The 10,069-nt window shown below is 42.0% G+C and overlaps 1 protein-coding gene across 1 annotated transcript; it reads right to left on the minus strand.

Annotated features, from left to right (window-relative positions):
* Positions 1–1,070: 1,070 nt before the first annotated feature.
* Positions 1,071–9,730, minus strand: LOC108145373 (COP9 signalosome complex subunit 7). Its single transcript, XM_017270767.2, has 5 exons — positions 9,452–9,730; positions 9,137–9,389; positions 1,679–1,899; positions 1,465–1,618; positions 1,071–1,335 (listed from the first exon to the last, which is right to left on the minus strand). Exons 1-5 carry the CDS (start codon positions 9,635–9,637, stop codon positions 1,313–1,315), a joined length of 837 nt encoding a protein of 278 aa, XP_017126256.1. The 5' UTR covers positions 9,638–9,730; the 3' UTR covers positions 1,071–1,312.
* Between the last annotated feature and the right edge of the window lie 339 nt (positions 9,731–10,069).

Raw genomic sequence — 10,069 nt, forward strand, 5'->3', positions numbered from 1 at the left:
TGTCGCCAAGCTGTTAAAACGATAATTTTAACTGTTCTTATTTCTCAATAACAAAGTTCTGAGTAACAAAACCAGTTGGGAGCCGGAATGCGATTTGCATTAAAAGTCCCCAACAGCCCCCATCAAGCTTATGGACAGCATATGGAGTGAGTCCCCAACTGCAACTTTGTTTTAGATGAAGTTTAATGTCAACTTTGCCTCATTAAATATTTCCTCCCTTAACATTACTATAGTTTCCCACAATTTACTTACGTGTTACACAATATATCACAATAAATACAAATGGTTGCGAGTAGCTTAAAGTGCAAACATGTGATTTAACAGTTGGCAAGTTAATACCAACAAATCGGTTTCCATCCCTCTGAAGATGTAATGTGGTTTCAGACATCTTTCCATAGCAGCAAAAGCATGAGATGTAATTAAGTAATTGCCACCCGACATTACTCGTAGTACGGAAAATACTAAGCACATCTGACGCATTGCTTTATTGTTTTAAGGGATGTGGAGAAACCAAATAACGAAGCCTGGGTGCATTTACAAAATTTGTGCACAGTTTGGTCCTAATGAGCAGAGCTTTGTCCAGTGCAGCTGGTATCGTCAGTAAATAAATTTTTTGTTTGCTCGGGAATGTGTATGGTCACTTACTCAATATGCTCGCAATATTCCACTTTGCTAATTAAAACCATTTATTTCCGAAAATGGTGCAAAAACTAGTAGTAACCGCAAAATTCATAAATCAATCAGAGTTGTGAGAATCCACCAACTGGGGTCGTAGTTCAACGCAAACAAATCAAAAAATTATCAATACGAGCTCCTACAGTAGAAGTCCATTCAATTAATTTAATTCGCTGCAGGTAACGACTGAACGGAAATATTTACAAATGTGTTAAGGGACCACAACACGCAACATTTGTATAATTATAGGTATGTGTCGAGTAAACATTTGTCTAAACCCAAATTATTTGGACATTAATTAAATGCCCATTTAAGACTTGCCCACATACACAAAGGCATTCCCATTTAAGCAAGCAAATCACACAGTTGGGGATAAATAAATAGTCTAATTAATGTGGGCTTTCATGTATAGTTTATATTATTACAGCTTTTGTATTTGTTATTAAATGGTGATCGATTTGATGCTAATTATGGAATCCGTTGGCGAATTGAAGTGAGTTCTGTTGTGATCAGCCTGGGAGAAGAGTTCCTCCGACTGTCGAGCGGACCTGGCAGCTCAAGTGCCGCGTGGCGTTGCCTGCGACCGGGAGCTTCGCCTGGCCCCTGACTCCTCCTCATCCGCCGCATCGGCCTCATCTCACTTGCTGAACTTCAGGCCAACTGCAACAAAGCGTGGGCGAAGACAATTAATGAGAGCGCTTTCAACTAATGGTTTTGTAATGAAGCTTGTGCGGAGTGGCTTTCAGTTCTCTGAAGCGATTTCTCCCATATTTCAGCTGAAACACCCACCTGCCGCACTGCGTGGATTCCTCAGCTTGGAAGGCTTTTTGCGTAGCTCCGATTGACCCAGTCCACCACTTGTTCCCGGTCCATGGGTGTCGATTTGCATGCTCTCATCACTGTCCGAAGTCTGGCTCTTCAGCACCTTCTTCAGATTAATGAGCTAACAGGGTTGGAAAGGAAAATGATAATAGAGCATTTTATTTTGTAAAAGCTAACTCACATCTTGTTCCACGCGCTCCTTGTTTAACAGCCTCTTGGATTTCTCGGCGTTGGCGTACTTGATCTGCATTTCGATGCAGTTGGAGACGCTGTCGCAGGAGTTGACCCAGGCCTGGAGGGTTTCCACGATCTGGCCAGTGTATCCTGGCGGAATGTCGCGACCCTGGGCGTAGTCCACCTCCAGAATGCGTGTGTTCTGGAACAGCTTTCCGTGGATGATGTCTGGGTGGAAGATTGAAACGAAAATGAGAAAGTTAGTTAGTTTGCTCCCTGTTGGTGTTGCCTGCCTGCCTGCCCGCCTGCCTGGCAAAGCTTGTTGTCAACTTTTTCTTGACTAATTGCCCGGAACGAACAGTTTCTGAAGTTGGCCGAAGTGTCGCTTGCCCCAAGTGCCAGCTTTGGAGTGCACTCAAGGCCACTGCAACAAGTTCGCAATGGTGCCTACGGATGATGCTAATTGCCACAAAAGAATCCTCTGTAGCGGAAAAGCTGAAACTCTAAGTGGGCGAGCACTAGTAACTGCCAGAAATATAGTTCCTAAAAGTCGGTCTAACGAAAACATCAAGAAAACGCAATTACTTTCAAAGTTGTTTTGTAAGGTACGGCAACAAAAACTTAATGCCATGCACATTTACACAAATTGAATTTGAACCAGAAAAAAATGTTAGTTTACGGACAAATTAATTAATTTCAAACTCCAAAACATAAATGATGTTCAGACGTCATTAAAGTCAATTTAAGGTAAATTTTCTAAGAGAATGTTGTTAGACTTTAAGCTTCTACCAAAACCAATATTCACATTTTCGAAATTAATGATTATTTTCAAATCCTTTTCAATCTACCAACGCAATCAATCACCCATACTTTTGTCCCTCGCAGCAATCGCTGCATACGCTCAATCAATTAAACTGATTAGAAAACTGATAGATGACTGCGAAAACAACAAATTGAAACTGGCTACAAACAAGCAAATGGAAGCTGTAGTAGCATAAATCCGCAAATCCGCACCACAAAATTTCAAATGTAGGGCAAATGTTGCGGTGACCGAAGCACGAACAGTGGGCAATTAAAAACTAACGATTTAACTTTTGTTTTCGATGCTCTGGGGCATCTTTTACAACCGATTGGGAGTGGCTTAGAGATGATTAGCTTTGTTTTTAGACTCAATTAGCAAAAATACGGAAAATGCAATTTGATGCGATGGCCGACATCGGCAGTAGCTTGAGTAATTAATTTGAAATGGCCGCTCTGCGGGATTACAATTTATAACAAGCGGATGGATTTAAGAATCAAGAATCGTTGCTGACAGAATTGTGAGTCAGAGTCCCATTTGAAATGCAATGTCCCGAAAACTCAATGGCTTTACCCCGAACCCCAAACCGAACTGTGGCCCGAGGCTTTAACTTTTCTCGGCCGAGGAAGTGGCTAAGCGACTGCTGCCTCCCCGCTAGCCGGTTTTGGCCATGGCTAAGCCCCAGTTAAGTCCTTGAGCGCTCTTTGCCTTTGACTTTACGACCAGTGGTGTCCTTGAACGAGTGCACAGCAGCGGGAAGCGTTGGTGGACCAAGTTTCTGTGTTTATGGCACCGACTTTGTGCCATAAATATTCACTCAAATATGCGAAGAGATTCAATTTCTGCCATCCACTCGCTCCGTCGCCCAGCGATTTGGTTTGACAATTTCTCAAACACTTTTCTAATTAGCTTGAGAGCTGGCGCAAAATGCTTATTGATTTGACGCCTTCGAGTGCGCTGCGAATAATTGGAATTGGAATACATGACGAAATTCTTGATTCCGCTGTGGTGCGACGCCCAAGCCACAAGTGCTGTAAAATGCGTGCCGCATTCCGGTGTTGACATGTGTCTTGTATTTTCACCCATCCAAAAAATGTGGGCGCCTGCTGTCGCGAGCGGAAAACTCAACGCCAGGACAATCAATCATGCCTACAGCACCGCCCGCAAACTGCGCAAAAAGCCGTTGACGGACAGCAGAATGAATCTTCGGAGCAGCAGAAGGCGATGATGTCAAACCGCTGACGGCTGTGGCTCTGTGGCGCCCGCCGATCAAAATCAAATGGAGGCGGCCATCAAGAGATGAACAAAAAAGATGAATGAATGCACACATGGCAGGCAGACTTATGGAATTTTGACCGACGGTGCGCCATAATGCAGTTACTATTTAAAGTATCTTTACCCAAAAGAAGCAAAACGAATCCGTGCTACGAGTCCATAAATAATACAGAGTAAAAACGCGAATTTTATGTCCAAAAGCTTATATATGAGCAAACTGTAAAACCTTGCCAAAAAAAGAGAAAACCAAATAATCCGAATTCCACCCATATTTGTTTGCAATTTTTGAATGCAATTGGTTGAAAGAGATTTAAGGGACAGTTCTGATTATCTGTTGTTCATATGTGCCTTGAAAAAGAGGTTGTTAAAAAGAAAGTCCCTTATCTATGTAAAATCGTGTGTGTGCAGTTACAATTCAAGGACCAACATAAACTCCTAATTTACTACAAAATATTTTATTTTGAAACCAAAGATATAATTTTTCAAATATTTTCTTTAAACACCATTTTACAATTTACTTGTTTTTTTTTTTAATTAACTAACGCAGCACAAGGACTTCCTTCTTTTGGGATCCGAGTTTATATCACTTATTTATTAAGCCCAGCCAAAGGACTCCTTTGGTACCGCTTTCTTTTTCTGAACACCTGTCGCTGACAGCTTTGCCAACTCTTCAGACATTTCCCCACCTGCCAGCTGTACCAGCAAAATAGAAGTTATTAATTGAAAATCTTCACAAAAACCGAACGACAGCAGCAGCCAAGGACAATGGCACATGATAAAATTTGTAAAAGAGAGAAGCCACCCCAAAAAGTGTTGCCAATTTAGCTTGACACAAGTTGAGTCTGTCTGAACATAAAATTGATTAAAATTACATTTTGCTATTGTTTGTTTCAAACAAAAGGAACACCAGTTTTGCCAGCAGTTATCTGGAACCAATGAAACATAGAAACGATTTTTAGTTTTGGTTGGTACTTTTGTTTTACCTTTCAGGTCTTTTCAAATGAAATTTAGAAGCACTAAACAATTAAATGACTCTTATCATTCAGTGGAAAAGGGTTTGTAAGATTCATAAAAACATTTTCCGGCTTAAGTAGCAAAATGTATTATTTATTGCTTAAGCTACATCGTCTTAGTAATCCATAATTCTCGAATAGCCCACTTTCGACAGTTCTGAACCACACACTGCTCAGTTCACCACAGTCGAGTGGGCTGCAAACTTTTGTCATCAATAGGAGGCAGTGAAAGGCAGCGGGAAAGTTTTCACCTAAAACTGACTAAGTGCCCTACGCAGCCACCCACAGAAACCAGCCCTTTCGAAACTTTTGCCAGCTAACCCAGTGCATTGGGCCTTTGGCGCCGAAAACTATGCTATCAAAAGCAGACGCGCAATCTGAGGGTCCTGCGGAGTAGGACGAGTCCTTATTTACCGCCATAACGGCAAATTATCTCCGAACTGCGTCGCTTTTGAGTAGTCAGCTTTGTGGCAAAATGGGGGCCATTTCATTTAGGTAAACTGGCCCAAAGGCCATCAAAATGTAACAGCTTTTCAGCGGATAAAAGCCGATTTCATGCAGTGCTACAGCCATCGGCATGCTGTTAATTAACCGATTGCGAAACGGGTTTTTACACTTTTTGCGGCACGTTCAGCAAATGTTATGCACAAGTGGCCTGCGTTTACACGTTTTTCACGTGCCGTCGTCACCAAACAGAATCATCCTGCTTCTCTCTGAGTTGCAAATCCCTCAACCTAGCGGAAATGCAAGTTCAAAGGCAGCTTTTTGAGGGCCCTGAATTATGCAAAACTTTTCTTTGACACACAAAAGAAATTAAAGACCGCGCGAAAAAAAACTAGAATCAAGCAGGCGCGACAAGTTCTGCAATTCCCAGAACACAACAAGAAAACTAAAAGGGCGCAGCCCAAGTGGAAAATCCGTGGCACTGCTCCCAAATGTGGTGGCGTTGGGTTTATGAACATGTTTCGCTTAATTCCCAGAGATACTCGGAATTCTATTGCTGGTGCACGGGTATTTGTGGCAGCGAGGCTAGATTCGAGGCAGTTAACAAAATATTCGGAGATGGCGAGGATATTAACATACAAACCCAGTTTTAGAGCAAATCCACAAAATGCATGCTATCAGCATTTCTGCGAATTTGTATGATGCAGTAATTTGTGGTAGCGTTTGTTACACGATTTCAAGTTTCTCGGAATTCAAGTAAGCTTCTCATATTTCGGGTTTTGTAGCGTTGGAAATATAATCACAATTTATGTTATTTCCATTTAAACGCAGAGTCCTTTAAATAATTCCAACCAATTGGATAAAAATTAGTTTGCTGTCCATATAAAATTTGTTGGTGCAGCACAAATAAAAAGTATCTCTGAGTAAAACTTTCAACAAATTTTATGGGAAATTACTCGTTTTTATAAAACTAGGTAGCATTTTACTTAATATGTAAGAGAGTAAGGGATACATTATTTATTTAATATCCAATTGATACTTAAGATTTTTTGTGTATCGTGTAAGTAAAACTAAAAGACCATTGCGAAATATATAAAACTGAAAATACAAATGCTTGTTTCTCAAAAATATTTTTTGCACTTCAAATCTAGCACATCAAACTGTGAGGGTGAGGTTCCTTTAGAGGACCCTCCTAATGTACATATATCTATTATGCTCTCCAAGTCCTACGTTAAGCCAAATCAATCAAGAGCTGGCACACTAATGGAACCAGCCGAAATAAAGTTCAAGCGAATTTCAATTGTAGAAGGCATTTAATTACCATATCCCCATTCCCATTCCCATCCTTATCCCCGTACCATCGTCCTGCGAGACAAATGATGCTCTAATGGGATGACCTGGAATCGCGGCCGAGGGAACCGCTCCACCTGCCCGCCGGCTAATGGCTGCCCCCGTTGCCAACTACATTAAATTGCGATGTCAGATTACGGCGCCTAATAGAACGCAATGATTTCGCATTCCGCCGAGCACCAGGCATCAGGCATCAGGCATCTGGCACTTGCCCTCCTGCCACGCGAAAAGACGCCCTAATGATGGCTATCATAACATAAATCTTGGCTGGAGCGGGGGAATTTATTTGTCTGTTCATCGCCTGGATTTGGAAAGCAATTAGGAGGGCCAGGTGAGACGATGTTCTGATCGCTGGTCCGAGGGGAGCAGTTATTAATGGGACAGATGGCGTTGAGTTGTCACTTTATTTGCTCACATAATGGACGGCCATTGGACTCCATTAAAAACTGCTGAATGCTATTTACTTTCGCCTGCCCTCAAATATTCTCGGGCCCCCATGTTACGGTCCCTGTTTGGTTGGTGCTATGCATCGAGTGGACACTTGTCGGAAGCCGCTTTAAACCCACCACTAACACTGACCCAAAATCCGCCCCAAGGGTTTGGCTTGGTTTCCTGCCCCAATATTATGCAGCCTCAGATTGTTTTCGTTTCGGCCCATAGATCACGGCAAAAGCTCAAAAATCAACAGCACCAACAAGTTTAGCACTGCATTCGGGGGGCGTAAGTATGCTTACACGAGCGTTGTTTCCGAGTGCGATGTTTGGGCCCCGGCTTCTGGGTGTAGCGTTTGATTTACGGCTTTCGACAGACATATGCAGAACGAAGTCGGGGTACAAGTGGAAAGCATGTAAATTATGCAGTCAGTGCCGGCGGCAATGATACATTGAAGGCATAAATTCGATAGCTTGCACTACATCGAAAAGCATGTTATTTGCCAAGTTAATCCAAACGCAATGTGCCATTAACATTCGGCAATGGGAAACTCATCGTTTGAAATAATCGACCATTTAGTCTTTTCTCTTTCTGATTTGGCAAAACTAGTTTTGCAATTTAATTTAATTTTAAATACTTTTCAAATCCCTTCAAATTAGAAAAGTTAAACTTTACGCTGTGTGGGCACTTTTTTCACTTCACCGAAACGACCTCCCCACACTGGCGACTATTTAAGACTATTTCAAGAAGTGTTCCGCTAACCCTAGACCTAAAGTCAACTTTTTATGTGGCAATTAGGGAAGTTTGACTGTAGGGCGGCCAGCGAAGCGCGTAGCCGAGAAAGGAAATCAGCGAGGCAAAAGTGTTCATCCAGCTGACGACGTTGGCAGCCGTAAAAACAGTTTTGCCCCAGGGTTTGAGCAGAGGGGAATCAACTGGTGGGGCGCCAGTCCGACTGGCTTAATGAATCTCACTGAGCATGAGCCCAGTTCCTCCGTCCAATTGTTTTCGCTTTCCAGGATGCGCCAGCTGTCCCAGCTAATCAAGTGCATTGCCCAAAGGCTGGCGAATGGTTTCCAGGAATGGGATGGCTGGTCCTGGTGCTGCTATTTGAGGGGTGGTGCTAGGTGGCAATGGCTTTGCGACTGCTTTCACAGCTGCTAGGCCGCCGGCGCGGGTGTAGAGCCACTCAAAAATGCTAATTGAACGACGGAGTCGCTCACTCGTCGGTGAGAAGTAGGATTAAATTAGCATTGATTTAATAATGCAAACTACAATGGGGAGGCAGAGCAATGAGATTTCTCAGCCAGACACTGAATCTTGTGAACTTTTGGCTTGAAACTATCAACCGTAATAAACTGACTGTTGAGTTCAACCTCACAGATTTGCTATGAATTAATTTTAACAAGAAGAGTACAAGAAACATCTTTCAAGCGAAAGTAGAATAGTTACGAACTATGCAAATCGATATCCACTTTACCCGTTCTTAATAAATCTCGTTTTTTTATTTAAAACAATTACTGGCTTGTGTCCCGTTAAGTATTAAGCTTTTTGGAAAATTTTACACATTTAGTAACGTTTTTATAATTTTTCACTACGAAAACCAACAATTTCGAAACTTCGGAATTAAACACTGAATTGGGAGAGGTACTATTCGCTCACAACCAACTACCCAATCAAAATATAAGGAGATTTTCACAGCGCATTTAAAGTAATACCTTATATCCTCTAAATTGTATAAAAATATATTTAAGTTTAGATAGTTTTTAGCCTTCTAAATAGTTTTTAGACTTCTAAGTGGGCTTTGATGGTTTTTTTAATTGTGTAAAATATATTATAACATTTACCTTGAAACTAGTGCAGTTAGAATCAGCTATATGCTTGTAGCACTAGAGTAAATAAATAATATTAAAATAAAAAAAACATTAATCGGGCACAAGCTAGAAGAATTTCTGTGTATCTTCTAAGGAACCGTAAATCAGTGTAAAATGTTATTATAGATGATAGTATAAACCATGCCCTCAACTGGAAATAACTTTTGGATATGTTTCCTCTTGACTAATTCCATTACACCAGTAGGGAATAAAAAAAAGGCGGAAGAATATTCTTGCAAAGGCTTTTTCAAGATTCCCAAGTTCGTGCCCAGGCTCACCTGCGTAAATGGCCTCGATGATGATGTCCTCCAGGTGCCGGACGTTGTCGATCTCCAGTTCGCTGAGGAGCAGGTCGTAGGGGATGCTCTTGGCCTTGATGGCCAGTGAGACGATGGTCAGGTGCTGCAGCTTTTTCTGCATGGCGGGACTCAGATCGATGTATTTGTCCGGCTGGGCGCGGTATTCCTTGTAGGTTCCGTAGGCGAAGAGGTTAAGGGACTCGAAGTGCTTGGCATTCGGACCGTCCTTCAGCTGCATTTGGGTGGGTAGTAAGGGATCATGGAGCCAGCACAGGTTTAATTGATGCAATTTACCTGCAATACGGAGGGTTCCGCAAGTAATTCGCCGAAAACAAAGACGTTTGGGGCTTCCAGGGCCTGCCGAATCACGTCCAACAGGGCGGCACCTTCGGCCGACTTCGCCAGGACGCAGAACTTCTCCAGGAATGTCTCCTTGCTCTTGCTCGGCTCCTCGTTGCCAAGCAGCATGTCCTGAGTCATTTTGGTAGCGGTAGTTTGCCTAATTTACGCCGATTTTCAAGATTGTTTTGGTTTTTGCAAGAACAAGCATTAGCGGTGGGAAAACTTCGATGCCATCATCGGTGTAAGCGATGTTTTCAAAATATCGAACCTATCGATGTTTGGCAGCTAACATCGATGTTTTACCATCTCTAAAGAAGAAATGTTAACTTTTCACTCCAGTTCTTGCGCTCTGGTTTCACTCCATTTGTTGAATACCCTTTGTTAAATGTATTATCTACTGGTACAATATAATAGCTATTTAACAACACTCATGTACAAAAGCTAAGCAATGTTAACGATGTGATCAATTTATTTGATTTAGTCATTTGGCTTCAAATACAGGAGGTGATTAAAGATAAGCCTTTGCAAAAGTATAATTAGGCCTGGTACTTACGAAACTAATTGATTTAA

The sequence above is a fragment of the Drosophila elegans genome, unplaced genomic scaffold (genome assembly GCF_018152505.1).
Source record: "Drosophila elegans isolate 14027-0461.03 unplaced genomic scaffold, ASM1815250v1 contig_520, whole genome shotgun sequence".
In the NCBI taxonomy this organism is placed as follows: Eukaryota; Metazoa; Arthropoda; class Insecta; order Diptera; family Drosophilidae; genus Drosophila; species Drosophila elegans.